The sequence below is a fragment of the Dermochelys coriacea genome, chromosome 11 (assembly GCF_009764565.3).
Source record: "Dermochelys coriacea isolate rDerCor1 chromosome 11, rDerCor1.pri.v4, whole genome shotgun sequence".
In the NCBI taxonomy this organism is placed as follows: domain Eukaryota; kingdom Metazoa; phylum Chordata; order Testudines; family Dermochelyidae; genus Dermochelys; species Dermochelys coriacea.
The window spans coordinates 37962081-37987465 of record NC_050078.2 but is presented as its reverse complement, the minus strand read 5'-3'; the positions used below and the strand labels follow the sequence as shown (position 1 = coordinate 37987465).

Here is a 25385-nt window from a genome sequence, read left to right as displayed (position 1 = left end):
GCTCAAATAAATTTGTTAATCTCTAAGGTCCCACAAGTACTCCTTTTCTTTTTGCGGATACAGACTAACACGGCTGCTACTCTGAAACATGTAAATCCCATCAAAGTCAACGGGTGTGTTTTGCTAAACAGAAATGGATTACTGGGCCCATATTCACCTGTGAACAATGGTATTTTTGTGCAAATAAGTGTATATGCTGTTTGTCATTTCTTAGTCTTTATTCTCCTGCTTAAAATCTTCCTGATTTTCTTACCTGTTTCATCAATATGTTGAATGAAATTAGAAGCCTGGCTTGTCTGAGGGGTAGATTGTTCAACGTAAGAAACCTGTGGACAAAATTTTAATTTTAATGCAGGATTTAGTGTAATATGTCTAAGTTTTCTATTTGCATGGAGACACTCAGAACAAATGTTTTATGAAGGTAAAGTCTGAATGAAAACCCAACTAATCAACACATTGAAGCAACACTTATAAAACACCTATTTTAAAATGATTGCCTGCCACAAAATCAGGGAAGTTTCCACTAGCACATCAAGATCTTGTTATACTATGTGGTAACAGAGTTAAAAAGCAAAGCAAATATGCAGTCCCAATATCAGCATTTCTGTACAGTGGCCTGGTGACATAATTATTAACTGATACACTTAACCTCTTCTGTTTGAAAGGCTTCCAACTGAGTTCCTTTGGAGGTCACTTCATTCTGTTCAGCTTCTCTGCTGCAGCTTGATACTGTGAGCTGACTACTACTTGTCATCTCCTAAAGACAAATAAAAGTAATTACACATTAATAGTTTAATGATAAATTGAAAAACTTAATGTTTGCCTATGGATGGCTTTTCACTAATGTTATCCCTTAAAAAGTATTGTTTGAAAAATATATTTTTCAGCAGGTTCCCATTGTTGCTGTAGTTCATATGGATAAGAACTATAAACAACCAAAGGCAGGCCTTGTTATATAATAGAACATATGTTGTCATTTCATTACTGCAGTCTGAGTTTGAGCGGCAGGTACTAAAGTTCCATGGATAAGCATAAGATGCAAAGTGATGACCAGGAGAGCATAGGAAGCTGATCCTGCTTTAATGAAGGTGACTCTGCATAGCAGCTCAGTTACTCCTTATTAGTAGGAATCAGGCCAAAGGCATCTTACAGTACATTCTATAATGTTTTTGCATAAGAGAGAGTGTACAAAGATGTGTGCACATGTAAATGCATTTGCACGTTTGTACGTGTACAAATGGAGGCTGCATAGGCACTTTCAGACTCAGATTGCCTTCAGTCTTAACAAAAGATCCAATATAATGTATGTGCTGCTTTTATATTTGAAAAGAAAAGCAATTGTGGTCTAATAGACTGAGTACAGGGCTGAACGTTTTGAGAGAGAGTTTTATATCTGTGTAAACTAAATGTCTATGATGCCTATCATGGCGACAGTTACATTCAGTTTCATCCCAGATTCTGCCACTGACTTGCTTTCTGGCCTAGCACAAGTCACTTAACTTCTCTGTGCCTCATTTACCTATCTGGTAAACATTATTCTTTCCATTTTACAATCTTCATAAAATGCTTTGAGACTTCCTGATAAAAAGCATTCCATAAGTACAAACTGTTATTTATATCCATTTGCAGAAGTTTTTCAAATGTTTTGCGATCTATGCTTGACAAATCAACTCACGTATTTGTCTATATCAAATAGGAAACTCCGTCATAAAAGAGGGACTCACCCATTAGTTTCTGCTGAATCTAAGCTTCCAATTTAAAGGGGGAAAAAAAGTGTCTAGTCCTTCTTCAGAAGAAACTCCCAAATGCTCAGTGAGAATACAAATCAAGGCTGTGTTGTGTAACTGAGGCTGCAGATATGCACTCTGAAGAATAGAGAGCTACTGACTTCCTAAATCTCCAACCTTGGCACCTGCTTCCAGCCAAATATGCCATGAGTGTAACGGTTGCCTCCCCAGCCCCATGCACTCAGTCACTTTATGGCAATAGAGTCATTCTATGGCTATTACTCCTGCCTCTGGACCAAGGTAGCCTCCATGGAGCTTGCTCCTATATGAAGGAATGTTGGAAAAATCTATGTAGTGGAAGATCCACTGATTGGCCCCCAAATCCCTGCTGCATGGTGAGCTGCCAGGAACCTCTGGCTCCATGGCAGAAAGGCTACATGCATCCCCATCATAGGCTTTATGAATCCCGACCCCCATCCACCAGGAAGTAACATTCTCTGATTAGGCTAGAAGAGGAATTAAAATATTGGTACAGGTAGAATAAATCTTTTGGCTAGTGATCCAATGGATGATTTAGTGGGTCACTAACCTCATTTATCTTAGTCACTGCCATGCTTGCATTGTAAAAGTGCAGGTAGGATTTGGGGTAGGCAAGATGGGGACATGACTGACATTAGAGACATACAGCAGTTTTGAGAGTTAGCTTTCCAGAAAGACAAAAAGGCTTCAGTGTTTGCTCCCCACAAAGCTGAAGGGAGGCAACTTGCAAAGATTTAGGGATCTATCTTGCACTCCACTCAAATAGTTGTATTTTACATATACGTATGTCTTCGCATTTAGACATGGGTGTTTTAGATCTATAAGTCAAGATCTTATTATTGAAAAAACTCATCATAAGATGCAAAATATGTTGATGTTTGTCATTATATGTTGTTTGAATTGTATAAAGGTATTAAAAAGGAATATAATTAAGCTTAATGTAGTCAGAAACCAAACCTAATCACAGCATCATTGCTGCAACTTTTATATTTGCTTATGAAGTAGCTACTATGATGCTAAAAGTCACAATGGCATAAAATAATAGCCATAGCTATCTAAAGCTATAATTAACAGTACCTTAGGCAGCCTAAACATTAAGGACCAAATTTTGACCCTGTACTTGCATGGCTATTAGTGGTGGAAGAAGAGGAGGGAACTCCCTACCTTTATATGGCTTCCTTAAAAGCTGGTTGAAATTCCACTTGGAGAAGCACATGGGCTGCTACAGAAATGCTGCTCCTCAGAACAATCAGTCAAAAGGAGCAGGGAATAGATAGACCCATGGTTCCGCCCACCCCTCTGTACTGGCCACCAATATGTTGTCAGGGAGGGTATAATTCACCCCTTAAGGGGCTGTGCTCCACACACAAACATACTGGGAAGCATTCTACAGAATGCCATTCAGTGCTCCCCACTGTACCCAATGTACAGCTGCAGCTAAATCTAGTCCTAATATTAACACTGTCCCATTAGAGTTATGCCTGCAAAGAGAAGATGACTTCTCTGTCTGTCTTTCTAGGATGTACATTATTAAAATTGTTTTATTCACAGTGGCTAAATACTTTCTAATTTCAAGGATGGAATAATTTGAATTGCATAGCACAGGATCAATAGTCTGTGTATGTAAACAATTCATAACTGTGGGATGTTCACAACTCATTATGACTTTGGGAACTCACACCTGGTGAATGGTGTGATGATCTCAGTTTGTGATTCTTTATGCATCAATGTGCTATGTGCACTTAACTTCCAAAATCCAAGTTTTAGCCAGGCCTACACTCCTCATCAGGGTAGAACTTGTGGCATGAGTAAAATTACAGTAGATGAGAAAGTGATTATTTTTTTCTTTGCTTTATAGGGTACAATAATATTGTCTAAAATACATAACTGACATGACATCTAAGAACACCTAAAGAAGCTGAAAAGTGCTAGAGATCAATAATATCCATTGAAAGCAGCTGGTAGAGAAAGGCATAGAACGTTAATGACATTATGATATCAAATTCACCCAATATTGAGACAAAGGAATACCACAAATAACTTTGTGATTCACCCATACACATCTCCACAAGAATATTAGAAATCTTTAAGGATTTGTGAACTGGGGCACTACAGTAAGAGGATGAATGCTGTGGCCAAGATGCTGAAAGTGTTACAAAGGTAACACGTATAATTCTATCAGGAGAGAACAGTTGCAGGTATCCATCTGTGCAGGGATACAGAAGACAACAGTAGAGAAAAATGTCAGTATTTTTAGAGCTAGGTGTGAAAGCACCTTCTATTATGATGATGGCTTTCCCTGTGATCTGGGGCCCCTTTTAACACACTGCCTACTAGACAATGGTTAGTCATGTGGCAAGTTGGGACAGCTGTTCATTATGCACAATGTTCACTTCACTGTTATTTCATCCTCTCATTCTCCTCCACCCTTCTCTTCGTTGGTTCCTTCCACCTGTTAAATCTTATCATTATCGTAGACTGTGGGCTGTCTGGGGAAGATACTGTGTTATTTAAGTGGATGTACATCTACCACAATGTGACCTAGATCAGGATCTCTAGAGACTCCTGTTGAATAAATATTAAAAATTGTTAAAAAAAATTAAAATAATCTTTAGGAGGAAGCAAACATGAGCCTAAGTCTGTATATATTTGCACTAGGAGACTGAATTTTTATTCAGGTGTTCAGATGCTATTACTGAATAGAACTGTAATTGCTACACTAGTTTTATATGTTAGTGGCCAATGCATCAATTTTAGGGCCCCTGGGCTGCAATATCTGACACAGAATCCTGCTGTAAAATGTTCCAAGATTTGTTTTTCAGTAATTGTCTGTGTTGTACACTTTGGACCTAGGTTTGCCTTTTCCTTTTATCTGACATTTTTTGGAGTTTTCCATCTCTGTGTTGTGGCAGAAAAAGAAACAGGATTACTTTATAGAGTAAAATTATTTGTATGGAGAAACAGAAAATCTGCCAAAAGAAACAAGACTGGACAGCTTGATGATCCACACTAGGAAATATAGCCTTTCACCAATTCATATTTGAATCATGTTGGTATTTATCTTAATTTGTACGTTGTGCCCACCACTCAGTCTCTGTTCAGATACCTAAATCAACATTTTATACAAATCTTATTAAAATAAAAACTTCTTCCAGGATACATCTCTGTACAAATCTATTGCCCCGTACAGATAAAAGCATAAGTAAATTCACAAGACTGTCATTGGAGTTTTCTTTTTCAGTCTTTTACCTAGGCAGGGCAATCAGAAAGAGTGAGAGAATTAGTGTTGGTTTCTTGAGGACTAGGTGGACTATTAGATTTTTCAGGGAGGTTAGTCAGTTCCTCTCTCTGAAAGAAGCAATGATCATATCCGCCAGTACTAGCCCAGGTGCTTGTCACTGGCTTTCACTAGCCAGGCGGGACAAAAATCCATTTTACAAGTGTCCTGAGCTGCTTCTCCTTCCATGATGGGCCAAATTAAGTAAAGGGTGATGCTTTCGGTTCTGGTTTAGTGTCCTCAGTCCCAGGGAGTTTGGCTTATATTCAGTTTATCCTTTCTGTGAGGTAGGCTGAGAGCTCTTTGTTGCAGTAAGTGTTTGTGTCTGACATCCCGATTATGCAGTCTTGATTGATTAGCCAGTTTACTCCACAGAACAATTCTGCAAGCTGTGACTTTACAGCTTCTGAGGCAAATCAAAGAGGTTCTCTTCATTTCCAGCATGGCAGTAGTGTATTGCTGAAGAAGTCTTTGTGCCTTTGTTGATCGGATTCTGATTGGATTTTTTGTCAACAGTGAGTTAGTGTTCTGCTTTCACTGTTCATATGATGTGGGTTGTCAATGAATGAAAGTGATCTATGGGGTTGATGTAGGGGATTTAGGGACCAAAACATCAGTGGTTATAGCAACCATACAGTTATATTGTTCTACCTACTCATCAGCACTTTGGTCATTCAGTTGGAAAGTTAGAGTTTCTAGAGCATTTTTAGAGTACACTGTGTACAAGAACCTTTAAGAGAAAATCACTGTGGCTGGTTCAACTAATCAAACAGGAGTAGTGGGGAAACCATGATCTCTTATTGGATTAGTTGGTGGATGGACCAGGAAAGAAGTGTGTTTATTATGCTCCCAATGTCCACTCCCAGATAAAGATAAGGTTCCACGGGTGAATGACAGTGTGTGTAGCCACATCACATGACCACTGCGAAAACTGGCACCTCTCAGCCGTTTCATCAGAAAAGGGAAAGAATGACTAGCCACAGAGAGTGAAAAGTAGTGTTCCCCTTGAAGGTCTCCCCAGAACAAGAATGAAGATGAACGGGCAGTGTGGGGCATAGGCACTGCTGCTCCCCATTTTGTAGGTAAACCACAGATTTTAGTTTTCAATGTCATTAATATGGCAACTTTCACAAGTACTAAATTCATTGTGATGGAGTGCAAGGTATGAAAGCCTGAGTCAGCACTCTGTACACAGCAACTCTAATCAGGCAAAGCAGATTGAAGCTGACTAAACAGAGCTGTGCCTAATTTGTGGGTGGGGCAGGGCAGGGCGGCTAATTAATCCATTAGCCCACAAATAGGCACAGAAAGGAAGTGAAAATAAAGGAGCTATATATGTTTATGAAGGTGATGGGACTCCTTTATAAATAAACTGCACAAGGTGTTGGACCAGCACAAGGGTCTCTGCGTAGTTTGTCAACTGAGACAGAAGCAGGACCAAGGAGGCCCTGTTACACTCACATTAAAAAAGAGAAATAGGAGGATGCTTGTGGCAAAAGAAAAAAAAGAAGACAAATAGTTGAATATTATTTGAATATTTCACTTACATATTTTGAATAAAAAGCCACGCAGTTTGTTTATCGTAACAATATTTTAACATATATATGTAACAGTACCTTCAGTACAACTGTTTAAATAAGTGAAATGGGTTGTTTTCCATCTTGGATCAAAGTTTTGGATTCATCTATACTTTGAGACCTGTATCCAAATTGAAAGATTTTGTCCGAGGTTTGATTCAATAATCTTGAGAAAGCTTTCTGCTACTAAAGTATATAATCACGTTTTCCATGAAAGTGCAGTTCCATTAAGAATAAATAGGATTTTATGGTCTTGCACTAGTTATTTAATCTAAATTTAAAGACTATTCTACATAGTCTGAGTGATTTTATTTCTAGTGAATTTGACTATTTCTGCTGATTATTTGAGAGACAATCCTCAACAGGGTAAAGGGCAAAGATGCTGAGGCTGATGTGCTAAGAAATGACGTCTTTATCAAAGATAAAAGGGAGCCATCTGAGTGGCTTGGTAGAGAACTAGATTTAAAAACTACTCATCCTTAGGCCAGGCAAAACCAGACTTACCATAGAAACATCACTGTTCAACTCTGGGGGAGAGAACTGATCACATTATTTCTTGGCATAGCCTACCTCATTGCCCCTTGCAGATAAGTGGCAGCAAAAGATAGCCCATGTCAGCCTAAAAATGGGGGCAAGAAGTGACTTTATGTGACATGAGTAAAACAGCTGCAAAGGGAAAAGGTTGAGTGAAACACCGAATTCACAAAAAATGAAGCCTCACTTTTCATATATATTTTTCTAATTTGGATCCAAATCCTCCTTGGCTCCTTATGCAGTGAAGTCAATGAATAAGTTGGGCCGGTTTTTGCCCTATTCAATGGTAATATAGAGCTCCTATATTGTATAGCGCTTTTGATCTGTAGATCTGACAGCACTTCACAAAAGAAGGAAAGTATCAATATCCCCATATTAAAGAAAAGGAAACGGGCACAGCGAGGTTGCGTGATTTATGTAGGGTGACACAGCAAGTCAGTGGTAGAGCTGGGAATAAAACCCAAGTCTCCTGACTCCCGATCCAATGCTCAATCTTACTGGACCACACTCCCTCTCTTTTTTTGGAGTAATGGGAGCTCAGCATCTCTAAAACCCATACTAGTTTTATTTATGTGCCTAACTCTAGGCACTCAAGTTTGAAAATGTTGCCCTAAAGTTTTGTCTTAGCTCTAAACCATTTCTCCGTTCAGTCCGTAAAACTTGAACTAGATTATCTGGCTTCTCCCTTTTCCCAAAAAGGATCTCATTGTCCTGAGGATTGTCTAGGTTCCATAGGGTCCCTAGCTCACCTCCCTTAGGCCCTCTGATTCTCAATGCCCTGTTGGTACCAAGCTCCCTGATCATTCATCACAGATCTTGTTGTCTTGTGGAGCAGCTAAGTTTTCTGACTCATCTTTCCCATCTCCCACCCCAGCCCTCATTGCTCTGTGAAGGACTTTTGGGTTCATTGACTCATCCTTTAAAATGCTGTGCAGAGCTCCTAGCCTCTGGCTTTGCTAGACTCTTGCCTTCTTAGATATTACCAGCACTGTAATCTACTTATAGTGAAAAAATATGAGCTTATTAACAAAGGTTAAAATTTAAGAGCTAGTGAGCAAATAACTAAGAACAACTGGTCACAAGTAAAACAAAAGGAATAACATGCGTCTTATAGACTAAACTTAACTTTAATAGGCTAAGGCCTTGTCTAAAGATGTCTGTCTTACCCAGATGTCCTTTGCAGTACTTTTCAACCAAACCCTGATTGAGATCCCATTTTAATGAATGTAGTCACACTGCCCAATTATTCCCTTGGTGCAGGATCAAACAGGGGTCCTTTTGTTTTCCTCTTATACCCCAAAGTTCATAATCTTTCCACACCACCCAAAGGCAGGACAACACTGTGGGTTTTAGCTTACGGTGTCTTCCAATGTTGACTTCACATCCCCACATTGACTTGGAATGCAAATGTAGCTCCCATTGTGTTTGCCTTACAATGCTTAATTTACATCAGAAACTGGGATAGGTGAATATACATGCTTTGTCTGATAGAAACCATATTTGTCACCACTGACTGGTTACATAGTTTAAAACATATTTTTAGCATGTACATATCTGCATCACAAACAGGAATGAGGAAAAATATTTAGATGAGAATGATGGGGAAAATATTGGCAGGCTGGTCAACATACAACTCTGACACCACCTTAATTCCAAATAAAGATGCAAATGCACCTTGTCCATGCAGGATTTATTGTATGGTGAATCAAATGTGAAAGCATGGAATTTATCTGACAGGCTGGAGTGAATGCACACCACCAAAGATGCAATCTTCAGTGTAATAAGAAACTTGAGCTTGCAAAATCTAAAGGCTGAAAAGAGGCTTTCATCCAATTAGTAATATCCCAAGAATTATACCTCTTAATTAGATTTTCAAATACATCAAATCCCTAATAAAGACTAAGCAGAAATCAGCTTTCCTTCTACAGGTTTGTGAAAAGCTGAAAATACAGTTAAGAAGACTTTTAGGCATCTATTCTCACATCTTTGTGTGTGGAGCTTACACAATAAATCCTATTAACACTAATGTAAGTTATAGGCATAAATCCTCTGTACTTCAGTGGAGAGAATAGATCCCTTGCTGTTAAAAAAGATCAGACTGTGAGCAACAGAGGAGACATTCAAGCAGTTTTTATGTGAGGTAGGTGAAAGTATCTGTTAGGTGCTGGATTTATAGCACAGAAGTCAGATGGCCTACCTAACTAAAACTTTTAATAGCCTATCTGGAACCTTTGGTAGCCAGCATAATAATCAGTGAAAAATGTTTGTGGGAAGGCATTGATAGTTTCACTGCACCATCCCTTCCCAATTGTTCCTCCACACATGCCTCTTTCCTTCTTTGTTTTTCTGTACATTTGTGTCTCCTCTTTCTTTCTCTCCTCTAGTCTATCTCATCGTTTTGTTTGTCTTATTGCTTTCTCTTCCTTTATGGAAGCATTTCCAAAATTTTGAAAGCTGAGCCCCACCAGTTCCATGAAAAATGAATCCAACAGTGTCACGTTAAAGGCATACCCATATTTTAGAATTTAAATTTAATATGATTAAATAGTATTTGAAAATGCTTTCTTTGTCACCTTCATAATGTGATACTTCCACTTCCTTCTTATGAGATTTGAAGAGCAGTGAAATAGTTAATAATCACACCTGATAGGATTATTTGGTGAAAAAATGTTTTGGGGAAACATTTCTTATTTGTCGGAACCAAAACTCTTTTTTTGAACTAGGGCTGTAATCACACTCCGAATCTCCTGACTCAAAAAAGTTTTGAAACAAAACAAAACAAAAAAGCTTTTGAAAAGTAAGGTTTGTTTTTTGAGTTGAAATGACTTTGTTTTAAAATTTTAGTAAATTTAGACAAAGATTTTAAAAAGTCAAAATCTAAACAAATGTATAGATGTTATTGAAACAAAACATTTTGATTGACCCAAACCAATTTATATTTTTTAATTATTTTTATTCAGTGAAAAATTAAGATTCTGACTTTTTGTCTCAATTTGAGATGGAGAAAAATTTTTGGTATCTCTATTTTTTATGGGACAGGAAAAAGCATTTCCCACCCAGATCTATTAATGATGTTGACATTTAGCATAACACATCAACATGTGAGTTAGCATCCTTTTGAAATAAAGGGAGTGGTTCACATTTAAGATTAATAGCTTGAAGTTCGCTGAAACTCAGGTAGACACCACTGCATACATTATACTTGATTCATAGTTGATATTCTTCACAATCATAATATTTTTTTAAAGTGAAAACTGGTATCCAAGATATAGCTACCACCATATAGCATACCAGCCCCTAGGGTGGTGTTATAAACAAGTACAACTTGAAGGAACCTAGAAGTTGTTCTAAATTGTATTAGGGATTGAACTCGCCTGGGCCAGACCCAGGATCAGGGAGAAGCAAAAAGGAGATGTAGATTGCTAGTTTGGTGCACTTGGGGACTCAGCCCAGTATCAATAAAAATGTTTAAAGCTCTATAAAATGTGGTATAAAGATTTTATTGGTTGGGATGACTTCCATAATTCACTCTCAGCTTTGCCACTCATGAGTAATGTGGCCATTCTAAACTCATACTGATAAAACCTTTGTACCACACCATTTTGTATTTTCTACATAGTATATCATGTCATTTGTGGTGATTTCTTTTGTGATATTAGAGAGCTGTTTCCAGAGAAAAATGCAGATAGCTTCCCTTTAAATACATCCTGCAAATATTTCCTTTAAAAATTACTTACATAGATTTTTATGTGCTGAAGGCTCCAAATAGCAAGGGTGAGAAGATAATTCACCTAATAATTGGCTTATTAATTTTATGTATGAGTCCTTAGATTCTAACAATAGCTAGGAAAAATCTAGGATAGATGGATCATTCTAATATGGGAGTGTATGGAACTGTACTTGACAGAGTAGTAAGAAGATAAGGATTTCCCAGAGGATTTTCCAATCTAGGGATTGCTCCTTCTAGGCCACGTCCATAGTAAGCACTGTACCCTTCCAGGCCCAGCCATAGTATGTCATAGTTCAGCTTTTTGTCCCAGTGTAACCAGCTAGCTCTGCTAGCTTATGCGTTGGTGCATCCCTCTCTGCCCCTTTCAGGGCACCATGCTCCTGGGGAAGTAGGGACAGAATAACCCCGGCATCTCCCACATAGCAGGAGCTGCAAACCTCCCTAATACTTATGCAGGCAGTGCTAAAGTGGGGAAAGTTTCCTTATTACTTACCCTATGACACCTCCATGCACCTATATCAAGGGCCAGGCAGAGTCTGGCCCTTTATATGGTGGACAATATTATGAGAAATGACAACATTCTATGAGTGGGAAAGGATGAGGGATATATGAGAATGAAAGGAAAGCTGCCCTTTCAAATCCATTACATTGTCTGCTGGCACTACAACCACCCCATGCGAGGGTGCACATCATGCTGTACTAAGGAATCCAAGTGAAGGTGGACCATAGGGAGTTATATATGTGGCAATTATTTTAGTATAATAGGATTTATTTCAACATATTCTATCAATAACAATTTTTTTGAATAAAAAAACCTATGAAAACCCTGTTCGGTATTACACTGATCTGATTCTATATGGTTCGGCTCCATGCTCTGGGAGTATGTGGAGGGAGGTTGGTAGCTTTGATGTCAATAGCATGGTGCATGCAGAGATGTCTCAGTGGAATGAGAGCCACCAATCTGCAATTTCAGGGAACTAAAATGAAAAAAAAGTAATTCTCTCTCTTATCCTTGTTATTTGGGGCATTCAGCTCATAAAATACATAATTTAGTTCTTTTTCCAAAACAAGTCTTTGAGAAGAATGAACACATTGGAGTCAGATTATATCTGTCAGAAGTTATCAAAATAATTTTTTTATTGTACCAAATCCACATAATCTTCCTGAATGCTAACATTTGCATTGGGATCTTTACGAAAGTAGATATATGTATTAACAACAAGTACTGCCAGAGTTCCCTATTGGCGCCACATCTGAGATAGCTGCAGAAAGTTATTCTAACAAAGGTTAGGAACAAAATGCTTCTGACACAAAAATCAGTTAAGCAATTTATCATGTGAAACAGACTGAAAAAGTGTGGAATTCTACAAACAATTCCCCCTTTTCCAAACCTCTCTCATAGCTCCATCGACCATTTTATGTATTCTCCACTCAGTTTTTATTTTCTTCTTTAAAAATAAATAATTAAAAAGTAATTCTGCTCTACATATAAGAAAGCATGTGAAGGTCTTATTAGGATGGAAAGTAACTCTCAGGGGAAAAAGCTACTTTTTGTAAAAGTGTGAACTCCTGAACGACAAACAACTGTGATGATGAGATTGTAAGAGATGTGATGAGTTGTTGTGTCCCAATACTATAGGGATCCCAAAGGTGTACTCTTTTCCCTTCCACTCGTAATCTTTAAGAGCAAGATTATTTCTCTTCTCAAGGGCACACAGACTAGTAAAGGAATTTCAGTCCCCTCTTTACTTCCAGTGCAAACTCCCTGCATCGTGGGTCACAGCACAGCGGGGAAAGCAGTCTTCATAGGGCCACTACTCTCCAGGTCATGCATCTGGGTGAGGAGTGGGATGGATGGGAATGGGGAATAACCAGAACTAAGCAACCTGCTGACATGACCCTGAGTGGGGAAGAAACCTGCAACTGGCATGGATGTTGAGCAAATTACTTCCCCTCTGGAGCAGGAGGGAAGGAGAGCATGAAATAAACTGTGATTCTCAGTGTGACTCCCCTGGTACAAAATACAGTTCTCCCTCAGTACAGATATGTGCTCTCTTTATTTAGGGAAGGTTTTTATGTTACCGTCTAGCCCAAAGAGAATGGAACTGATGATTGTTGACTCAGTAAGGGCCAGACTCTGATACCCTACTGCTTTTGGAGTAAGGAACTATTTCTGAATAAGGGTATCAAAACATGGCCTTACGTCTGGACCGATTAGATTGGTAGAATAAGAATAGGCCTGACCCTCCCCCTGACTTGAATTTAACCCAGCACTTAATTTTATTTTACTTTTAAAGCTTCAGTTCACTTTCAAAGCGTGCATATGATTTTCCCTTGCCTCGGCACGTCTCATTTCATACTGAAACTAGAAGTGGAAATAGTGAGATACTGTGAGAGACTTTTTGTGGTATTTCTGGGCTGACTGGAAACAAAAAATGTTTATTCTCTTGAGATTTCTAGCCCTGTTTATCAGACTCACGAGGTTGGATAGTTCAGGTAATCCATACTTTTGGGATCATGTGTACTGAACTGTATTTCTGAACCTGTTGAAGCTGATAGAGAAAATAGTAAAAGTGGCTAAGTGATATGTTCAGTTGAAGAATTTAACAATATAAAAGGAAGTACATTAAAAAGAATGTTAAAAGAATGTTTCTAGGCTACAAAGCCAAACACTCAAAAGTTAGAAAACTAGAATGTAGACCAGGGGTGGGCAAATTGTGGGCCACATCTGGCCCATCAGACCATTTAATCTGGCCCTCAGCTCCCATCAGGGAGCGGGGTCAGAGATTTGCCCTCCTCTGGAGCTCCAGCCGGGGACTGGGGTTGGGCAGCTCTGAGCAGCTCCCAGGAAGCAGCTGGCATGACCCCCCTCCAGGTCCCATGTAGTATGCGGAGGCGTGGCCAGGCGGCTCTGCACGTTGCCCCATCTGCAGGCATCACTCCCGCAGTTCCCATGGCCAATGGGAGCTGCAGAGGTGGCACCTGTGGATGGGGCAGCATGCAGAGACACCTGGCCACGCCTCGGAGCCGGATGGGGGACATGCTTCTGGGAGCTCCTTCTGGTAAGCACTGCCCGGAGCCCACCCACCCTCCCCCCCCCATGTGTCCCAACCCCCTGCTACAGCCCTGATCCACCCTGCGAACCCCTCAATCCCAGCCCAGAGCCCTCTCTTGTACCCCAAGGCCCTCATCCCCAGACCCACCCCAGAGCCCACACCCCCAACCAGAGCCCTTACCCCCCATGCCCTAACAGCCTGGCCCATCCATGATGCCCCCCCACCCTCTGAACCGATTGGTCCTATCCCGGAGCACCTTCCTGCACCCCAAACCCATCATCCCCGGCCCCACACCAGAGACCTCACCCCCAGCTGGAGCCCTGATACCCCTCCCCCATACCCCAACCCCCTGCCCAAGCCCTGATCCCCCTCCCACCCTCCAAACCCCTCAGTCCCAGCCTGGAGCCCCCTCCTGCGCCCCAGAGCCCTCACTCTCCCCCCCGCACTCCAACCTGGAGCCCCCTCCTGCATCCATAACTCCTAATTTCTGGCCCCATCCCAGAGCCCGCACCCCAGCCAGAGCCCTCACCCCCTCCTACACCCCTACCCCCAATTTCTTGAGCATTCATGACTCACCATACAATTTCCATACCCCAAAGTGGCCCTCAGGCCAAAAAGTTTTCCCACCCCGATGTAGACTGTCCATGCATACTTAATTCTGCCCCCTTATGCATGAGCATTATGTAAGTAAATTTAGGAGCATAAATCTCACTGAAAGTCAGGTTCTGAAGTCAGGTAATTTGGAAATTTTAATCACAATTTAATTACATGATCACATACTATTTTTGCCATAGGACCCTGCCTCATTCAGTGAAGAGGATGGGCAGTGCTTAGGAAATGAGGCAGATGTTCAATATTTTTATCTTCTGCATTCAGCTAGTGATCCCTGCCTTATTTACTGAGTACTGTGCAATGAATGCAGAATTATTCATTTCCTCATAGTGTTTTCCAGGGCGATTCTCACTGTAATATCTGCATGCCTCAAAATTAATGAATTTCTCTTTTACTGAGAGATTTTATTATTCTCATTTTACAGATGGGGAAACTGAAACAAAAAGACTTGCCTGTGGCCACACAGTAAAAAAGTGACAAAGCGGGGATTAGAATTCAGGAGTACCTGACTCCCGACCCCTGTGTTAATTCCTCCAGACCACTGCTAGAGACGCTGAGCAGCTACAGTTCCCATGAGACAGGGGTTGTGTGGGGAAAATATAGTATCCAGTTGTATAAATAAAGGCTGTATCATAATTTTACACACAAGGGGGCTGAATTAAAGGCAATTGTAGAGCTGGTATTTCCTAACTTTTGAGTGCTTGACCTTCCAACCTTAACATTATTTTAACTTTCTTTTAATGAAATGTCCTAGATTTTTTTTTCATTTTAATGGAAAAAAGTACAAACAAATTCTGTCATGAGTAACTGTAACCCCCCCCCATCAAGTTTGGCTGTGTTATAAACTTCTGAAATTCCGTCCAGATGTATACCTCTCTAATTGTGCATCATCAACACAGTTTGAGCTCTGACCCTTCAGCAGTGAAGTAGAGCTTGAGCTAACTACATTAATTATCAGCATGATAAGACTGATACTCTGATAGGGGCAGGGAGAGAGTGAGAGTGTGGACTGCTCGGGTTATTTTGCTGGGTCTGGGAGGCTGTCTGTTTCCAGGGTTTCCACTGCATTGTGGGCTACTGCTGCTGCTTTGGTGATGATGTGGATGCAGCCTTTTAGAATGTTTATGTTCAGTTATTATTTTGTCAGGCTGTCAAAATTTACCTGAGGAACAAAAGTAAGAGATGGGAAATAACAATTTAATAATTTTATAACTCAGCAAAACCTAGAGAGAATGTCATGTGACAAAGAAAAGACATGTCTATGGTCCTATGGATTTCTCTTTGCTGACCTGAAAAGCCCTGCTACAAACATTAGAAATGCTGGAGCACCTAAAAAAAGTTGCAAGTATCTGTAATGGGAAGTGTTAAGCAATTGAAATACAGTGTAACTACTAGCTCCCCTGTAATAAAATAGATTTGGTGCCTTCCTAAAGGTTAAGAAGTTTCTCTTTGCATTCCTCTGTTGCTTTTCAATCAGTGTTTTTCAACAGCGGTATTAAGTTTGGAAAGTAGTCTAATGATTGGTCATTGGAAGGTAAGTCCACATTCAAAGTTATTCTATTTTTCAAAACTTGCTGAGACAATCTGATCTTAAAATGGAGATGTAACTCACCAAGAAACATCTATTTCAATATATTAGAAATGAAAGCTAATTGTTACAATAATTATTGCTGACTGTATTTAAATATTGTCAGATATCTAATATTGCTCTTGCTTTTACGTCTCGTTAAACCTGACTAGCTCATATTAGTTATTATTGGGCCAGAATGTCACCTGGTGTCAACTGGCATATTTCATTGACTGGAAACTACATCAATTTACATCAACCAGGGATCTGCCCCTTTATGTCAACAAAAAGTTAATGTAGGTTTGATTCCCCTCTCTACTACACCAATTTCCTACAGTGTACTTTTGTTGAAATTAATGGTGTGAAACTAGTATAACATAATATTAAATCAGGCCCATATTTTCTACCGCTGCTATTGCAAAAGAAATGGGTCCCAATTCCACACCTGGAATTATTCACCTGCAGGAGTGGCTCTTACTGATATGGAAAGTCCAAATTCTGACATTGCATTTGGATATGAAGAAAAGTTGTATTAGTCACAAAATTCACAAAAGTCACAGACTGGATTATTCCAAGGGGAGAAATGACTATGACTTTAAAAAAATCAGACCTCAAAAGAAATGTTGGTGAGAACATACCCTCTAGCCACCTCTATCGGAAGGAGGTCCTTTCATAGGACAGCAGGGAATAAGCAGCAAAAATATGTGTGGCAGGGAAGGGGGCTGCCCCTCAAGCCCGTCCCCAGTCTTTCTCTCGTTAGCTATTGATAGGGCAAAGGGGGATGAAAACAGCCTATTTAAGCTAACCCCAGACTTTTCAAAAGAATGTCACTCTCTGGCTAGCTGCCCCATTCTCCCCGCTCTTAATGCTTAGATTAGGAACTGTGCCGCTTCTGATGCCACGGGTCTGACTGATCACCTGTTTACAGGAATCAGGAAGGATTTTTTCCCATAGGCTTGTGGTCTTGTAGGGTTTTTTGCCTTCCTTGCAGACTCCCAGAGGCACATTTGGGTTAGAAATAAATAGGATTTGAGGTTTATATTAATGAATTTATCTTTTTGCTAAGATTACTGACTAGTTGCAGCTTGCAATTGGTGTCCCATGCAGGTAAAGGCTAAAAGGGCCAGCTCCCAGAACTGAATGAATCCTGGCATTGTGTAGTTGGACTATGTGCTTATGGTGGGAGGAGCCTGAAATCTTTGTGGACTGAGGCTCTCCCACCATCCCAGCCTTGTGGCCTTTGTTACTCCACCCCCACTTACTCGGGGAAGAGAAGAGGTTTCACAACTGAGCTGAGTCTGTGGGGTAGCTCAGGGAGGCCCTACCCCAAATTACTGTTTGGTTTACGGTTAAATATGGTTAAATTATGGTAACCTGCACTGGAACCAGTCAAATGCCTGGCATGTGAGAGTGGAGGGCAGGTAGTGTGGTGCTCTTCCCCAAGGAATAATTAATAAAACTGTGGTCTGCCATGTAAACCCATCCCAGGTGTGTCAATAAGTATGTCTGTGTGGAAAGGGAGAGTAAATGTGACACTGTGAGAGGGAGAGAATGAGTGAGTTACCTAGGTAGGTCTAGTTGTTGGTGACAGGTTCATATATGTACCAGCAACAACAGACCATTTCATAGGATGCCACCTTCAGACATCACAGAAACACAGAGAGAAGAAAAACTAATAGTTCTCCCTAAACCTTATGCAAACACATTCAAATGCATTTTAAAGCATTAAATAGGCTATACAAGAAGACTACAAAGAAGAAAAGGATCAGTAGACACCTAGATAATCATAGTGTCCAATAAGATATTTTAATTAATTTTTAAAGAATCACAATTTCAATTTAAAGACATCTGAGATGATAAATTCTTTATTTTACCACATTCTCCCCATTAAAAAATGTAAATGCCTTTTCATATTTCTGCATTTGCAAATCCATGATTTCCATTGAAATGTACCTCCAGCCTTAGACATAACCTACCATTTACTCTTACTTATATTTCATTTATTTAATCTTCAGATTCTGCCTTTGAATACACAAGTTTCCCATTGACTTCAATGGGAACTGCACAAGCATACTCCCCAAGGTAGAATTTGTCTTACTGTGTGTAAATGCTGGGGGTTCAAATGTTCATGAGTAATAAAATGATAAACAGTGGCCTTGTGTAAAGTTACCCTAATTTAACACACTTAGTATGACTACGTTCAAGCTATAGCTTTATCTTGTGGTACAAAGTTTTATACTTTCATTATCTGAATATCTCTCAAACAAACTCAGTTAATACTGCCATTCACTATCCATTGTTATTTTTCAGAGTGCACAGTATAGATGTATCATAAAATTCATTGCACTAAGTCTTCATATATTCCAACCTCATTATCTTCTGCAACCATTTTTCATGATATATGATGATGACGTAATAAAATGCAAAAACCCTTTATCTAAAACATTTGGAATGTGGTTTTATGTAGCATCTGGGTTCTTCCATGCAATTTTTGATCTGTTTAGAGAAGCTGATTAAATTTAAACATGAAACATGAAAGAACCAAACTCCTTCTCAAGGAAAATGGATTCACAATGCTCCAGGTAAAATATATGCAAAGAACTAGCAGATACTTTTAAAATAAATTACAACCCCAAAGACAAGGTTTTAACCATACTTATCCGTTTTCCTGTATATCAGCTATAAGTCTAGATCTCTTTTCCACACTGAGGGTTTATCTACCTAAAGAGTATATGATTACAGTAGCATATATCAAAGAGAAAATTACACTCTGTACATACATTACAAAAACATTGTCTGTCAGTGATCATGAAATTAATCAGCACATTTAGCATGGCAAGTTTCAGAGTAGCAGCCATGTTAGTCTGTATTCGCAAAAAGAAAAGGAGTACTTGTGGCACCTTAGAGACTAACAAATTTATTAGAGCATAAGCTTTCATGAGCTACAGCTCACTTCATCGGATGCATTTGGTGGAAAAAACAGAGGAGAGATTTATATACACACACAGAGAACATGAAACAATGGGTTTATCATACACACTGTAAGGAGAGTGATCACTTAAGATAAGCCATCACTAGCAGCAGGGGGGGGGAAAGGAGGAAAACCTTTTCATAAATGATCTGGAGGATGGTGTGGATTGCACTCTCAGCAAATTTGCGGATGATACTAAACTGGGAGGAGTGGTAGATACGCTGGAGGGGAGGGATAGGATACAGAAGGACCTAGACAAATTGGAGGATTGGGCCAAAAGAAATCTAATGAGGTTCAATAAGGATAAATGCAGGGTCCTGCACTTAGGATGGAAGAATCCAATGCACCGCTACAGACTAGGGACCGAATGGCTCGGCAGCAGTTCTGCGGAAAAGGACCTAGGGGTGACAGTGGACGAGAAGCTGGATATGAGTCAGCAGTGTGCCCTTGTTGCCAAGAAGGCCAATGGCATTTTGGGTTGTATAAGTAGGGGCATAGCGAGCAGATCGAGGGACGTGATCGTTCCCCTCTATTCGACACTGGTGAGGCCTCATCTGGAGTACTGTGTCCAGTTTTGGGCCCCACACTACAGGAAGGATGTGGATAAATTGGAAAGAGTACAACGAAGGGCAACGAAAATGATTAGGGGTCTAGAGCACATGACTTATGAGGAGAGGCTGAGGGAGCTGGGATTGTTTAGTCTGCAGAAGAGAAGAATGAGGGGGGATTTGATAGCTGCTTTCAACTACCTGAAAGGGGGTTTCAAAGAGGATGGCTCTAGACTGTTCTCAATGGTAGCAGATGACAGAACGAGGAGTAATGGTCTCAAGTTGCAATGGGGGAGGTTTAGATTGGATATTAGGAAAAACTTTTTCACTAAGAGGGTGGTGAAACACTGGAATGCGTTACCTAGGGAGGTAGTAGAATCTCCTTCCTTAGAGGTTTTTAAGGTCAGGCTTGACAAAGCCCTAGCTGGGATGATTTAACTGGGACTTGGTCCTGCTTTGAGCAGGGGGTTGGACTAGATGACCTTCTGGGGTCCCTTCCAACCCTGATATTCTATGATTCTATGATTCTATGATTCTTTCATGGTGACAAGCAAGGTAGGCTAATTCCAGCAGTTAACAAGAATATCAAAGGAACAGTGGGGGGTGTTGCCAACTCTGTCCACATATCTATTCAGGGGACACCATCATAGGGCCTAATCACATCAGCCACACTATCAGAGGCTCGTTCACCTGCGCATCTACCAATGTGATATATGCCATCATGTGCCAGCAATGCCCCTCTGCCATATACATTGGCCAAACTAGACAGTCTCTACGTAAAAGAAAGAATGGACACAAATCAGACGTCAAGAATTATAACATTCAAAAACCAATTGGAGAACACTTCAATCTCTCTGGTCACTCGATCACAGACCTAAGAGTGGCTATCCTTCAACAAAAAAGCTTCAAAAACAGACTCCAACAAGAGACTGCTGAATTGGAATTAATTTGCAAACTGGATACAATTAACTTAGGCTTGAATAGAGACTGGGAATGGATGAGTCATTACACAAAGTAAAACTATTTCCCCATGGTATTTCTCCCCCCCACCCCACCTCCCACTGTTCCTCTGATATTCTTGTTAACTGCTGGAATTAGCCTACCTTGCTTGTCACCATGAAAGGTTTTCCTCCTTCCCCCCCCTGCTGCTAGTGATGGCTTATCTTAAGTGATCACTCTCCTTACAGTGTGTATGATAAACCCATTGTTTCATGTTCTCTGTGTGTGTGTATATAAATCTCTCCTCTGTTTTTTCCACCAAATGCATCCGATGAAGTGAGCTGTAGCTCACGAAAGCTTATGCTCTAATAAATTTGTTAGTCTCTAAGGTGCCACAAGTACTCCTTTTCTTTTAGCATGGCAAGTAACAGTATTTCCCCTCAAAGTTATCTAGTGGGTCATATCTCTTATACTGTTATTATTACCTGTACAGATTTGTGCTCATACTGGTGTTGATCAATGGTCTTTTGTGAAGAGGCAGTTTCCCATTTCTCAAATTGTTTCTTCACACTTGCTAAGCCACCAGGTACTGTACAGGTCTCTGATTCCTCTATAGCCTAGTGTAATAGATAAAATAAGTGTTAATTACCTGATACAGTAAGAACAGATGTTCATGGAAATAATTTTTTTTCATTAGGGAATAAAAATAATTTGTATTGTGTATTTACTACTTAAATAACCATTGATTTCCAAAATTTGTGTGGCCACTTAGTGATAACTTCCATCCGCATATTCTACAAGCTCTGCTACCTCATTGTTGGTAGATTCTATTTAACTAGTTAATACAAAATTTTGAAGTTTTTTCTTGCTTCTCTGTAAGATACATTTTGATGTCTGATATCTCATTATTGTTCGAACATATTGCAACAGTAGCTAGCACACAGAACCCATGAATATTAGTATATATCATAATAATAATAATAATAGTACATGTCATAATAAAACAAACCCCAAATAAGGCTGTCAAAAATACTAAACATATAACATTTAAGACTAGTTGTTAAAACCTCACTGCGTCCCTGTGGGATTAGTATCTCATTGATTTATAAAGAATAAAAACACACAAATAATAGACAGTCTATGCAATTCCCTCATCCAGAGCTTCTTCAACACCATTAACTGGTACTGTAGAAGAGGTGTTGGGAGACAAGCAATAGACCTGTTATATCTATAAATCCTCTCTTCCAAAACTGATATCCCAGATCCCAATTGCCTCCTTCACGATGCTAAGGATTAGTCACGTGTATCCAGCAATGTATAATACTGTTTGTATTCGCACGGACTATTCAGGCACCAACACAGACAGGCTCAAACCTGCAGGAGGTGATAAACTCGGAGAATGGAGCAGTCATAAATTGAGATGCTGGTAGAACTAGAGGGCTAGTTATTAAAAACCAAACAGTTTGGTTTGCCCTGGAACAGTGCAGACAATGGGTTCCACCTCCTCACTCACTCTGACAGATGGGGTGATGATCAATTACCACTCAGGTTTTTCCAGCTGTCCAGGGGGAATGTAAGCCCAGGGTTCAAACTATGAGTAAAGCCTAACCTCTCACCCTCTTCAGTCTACAGGCAAATCATGCTACCCCCACGGTTGGTCCCATAACCCCATGGGGATAGAGGGTCTGAGTCAGAATCAAGCTGGGAACCAGGAATCAAGCCCTATTACTTTGCAGTATAGACCAACCCTACTGGACTTTTGCACTCTGAGTCCACCAGAAGTATTCCACAATTCCATGGGCCTACTTTCTTTGCCCTCTGGAGAGTCAAGTTTTCCCACACTGAACCATGAAGTGCTAGAGTAGCCACATTTTGGGAAGGCACTAGGAAGTCTGGAATGTGTGTGGTTGGACTTGGTCGCCATAATGCAGTGTAAATGCTGGAGCCCCAGGTGAGGACCCAAGGTTCAATAACTTCTAATCTGGCGTTACAAATGAGTGTAGATGCTCAAGCCCTAGGTTAACAAACCCAGGATCTGCTAACTTGAGGTCCACTAACCCTGGTCTTACACTGCAGCATAAGCATACTCTGGTCCTCCTCTCCATAGAATACTGCTTATATAGAACCCAGCCACAGGAAGCAAAGCATCCAGTAAGTGGGGCTGTAATTTCCCTATATTGGCCAAGTTATTTGGGCTAGCTAGTATTTATATCTGACAGGAGCAACCAGGCACATCCTAATAAACAGCATTATTTTCAAAAGATGCAACAGTCATGAAGTTACGGTTGAAAGATGTGTATATATGGTTAAGCAAAAGTGAACAAGCAGTTGTTTTAGTAAGTGGCCATTTCATGCACGCCTAGCAGAAGTGACGGAATCTTCAGAGATTTATATGAGCAGTGTTAAAATTTCCTTCTCATACAACCTGATCTTGAATTAATTAGGCAAAATTCATCATTGATTTCAACAGTTTTAACTAACTAGGAAGTTCTGGATTGGGGCCAAAGTGTTGTGGTTTTTTACACATGCTAAGTTTATTGAGATCCTCTCAGTTACAGGGATTACACTTAATACAATTCTTCCATTTTGAAAGAGTCACTACTCTTCATATTGGGAATATCATTGAAATTTGTAGTCTCTTTCAAAATGGTAGACTATTTCCAAACAAAAAATCTTTATGTAGCAAACTGTACTGCATATAACCCAAAATATGCAACATCAACATGTAGTTACTCTATTCCTGTCTCTTAATATGTTATGTTTGGCATGTTTAAACACATGGCACCCAGATTCTGAGTTGTGGCTGAGGAATGCTGTCACAGCTTTGGCGGGAAGGGGTGCAAAGACACCTTTGTGCTGCTGTGATCCAGGAGTCTTCTGGGCACCAGTCCAGTCAATGCCCCAACTGGTCATTCTAGAAGTTGGAGACCATAATTCCCTACTTCCAGCTGCAAGAAGAGAGTGCACTTGGAAGCTGTATGATGGTGCCATGCCACTGAACCATTCCCTGATGAAGGGGTATCCTTCAGTAGCTGTAATAATTCAGTGATTACAATGTTAGCCTGTGGCTGGCGAGAGACAGATTAATTTCCTTGCTGTGCCACATACACCCTCTGATCTTGAACAAACTACTCAGGCCTTGCCTACACTGTGGGGGAGGGGAGGGAGAGTGTTTTAACATATTAACAGGGCAGTTATTTTCACATGTAGTCAGAGGGTGGAGTCTACGGTTATCTTTGACCAGCTACCACATGTGAAAACTACAACAGCCTTTCACACTAGGATTTTAACTTCTGTTAAAAATGCATCTTTTCTTCCTGATATAGGCAGGGTCTTGTCTCTTCCCCATCTGTAAGATGGAAATACTTCCCTATCTCACAGGGATTTTGTGAGATGCAGTAATGGGAGGGGTGTACATAAGTATCTTAGAGAGAGGGGTATAAAGTTATTTCTGTGTTCTCTAGGATCTGGATACACTCTCCAGGGCCAGCTCCAGGCACCAGCAAACCAAGCAGGTGCCTGGGGCAGCAAATGTAAAGGGTTGGCAAGACGTTGGCTCTGGGGCTGCAATCTGCCCTTGGCAGCGGTAGGAATTTGGCAGCGGGGATCCAACTCTTCTTCAGTCGCACCATCACTCCACCTCCATGTTCAGCGGCAAGATTTTTTGGTTTTTTTCCCTCTTGGGGCGAAAAAAGGCTGGAGCCGGCCCTGAAACTCTCAATTCTATTTGTTTGTGTTTTTACGAACTGTTTCATATTGTGAATTTTGTGATTTTGTGTATATTATCTCATTAATGTTTCATTTTGGACCATATTGCTTACACACACAATACAAGAAGAAAAGGAGTACTGGTGGCACCTTAGAGACTAACAAATTTATTAGAGCATAAGCTTTCGTGAGCTACAGCTCACTTCATCGGATGCATTTGGTGGAAAAAACAGAGGAGAGATTTATATACACACACACAGAGAACATGAAACAATGGGTTTATCATACACACTGTAAGGAGAGTGATCACTTAAGATAAGCCATCACCAGCAGCAGGGGGGGGAAAGGAGGAAAACCTTTCATGGTGACAAGCAAGGTAGGCTAATTCCAGCAGTTAACAAGAATATCAGAGGAACAGTGGGGGGTGGGGTGGGAGGGAGAAATACCATGGGGAAATAGTTTTACTTTGTGTAATGACTCATCCATTCCCAGTCTCTATTCAAGCCTAAGTTAATTGTATCCAGTTTGCAAATTAATTCCAATTCAGCAGTCTCTCGTTGGAGTCTGTTTTTGAAGCTTTTTTGTTGAAGGATAGCCACTCTTAGGTCTGTGATCGAGTGACCAGAGAGATTGAAGTGTTCTCCAACTGGTTTTTGAATGTTATAATTCTTGACGTCTGATTTGTGTCCATTCATTCTTTTACATAGAGACTGTCCAGTTTGGCCAATGTACATGGCAGAGGGGCATTGCTGGCACATGATGGCATATATCACATTGGTAGATGCGCAGGTGAACGAGCCTCTGATAGTGTGGCTGATGTGATTAGGCCCTATGATGGTATCCCCTGAATAGATATGTGGACAGAGTTGGCAACAGGCTTTGTTGCAAGGACAGGTTCCTGGGTTAGTGGTTCTGTTGTGTGGTGTGTGGTTGCTGGTGAGTATTTGCTTCAGATTGGGGGGCTGTCTGTAAGCAAGGACTGGTCTGTCTCCCAAGATCTGTGAGAGTGATGGCTCATCCTTCAGGATAGGTTGTAGATCCTTGATGATGCGTTGGAGAGGTTTTAGTTGGGGGCTGAAGGTGATGGCTAGTGGCGTTCT

General features: G+C 40.4%; 1 protein-coding gene across 1 annotated transcript in view; it reads right to left on the bottom strand.

Annotated features, from left to right (window-relative positions):
• XIRP2 (xin actin binding repeat containing 2) overlaps positions 1-25385 on the bottom strand; it is a 171436-nt gene that overhangs the window by 14174 nt on the left and 131877 nt on the right. Inside the window, exons 4-6 of the mRNA XM_038421750.2 lie at positions 21063-21194; positions 650-757; positions 254-326 (exon numbers count right to left, since the gene is read on the bottom strand). Of these exons, the coding sequence (XP_038277678.1) occupies positions 254-326; positions 650-757; positions 21063-21194 (313 nt within the window). The remainder of the gene's footprint in view (positions 1-253; positions 327-649; positions 758-21062; positions 21195-25385) is intronic.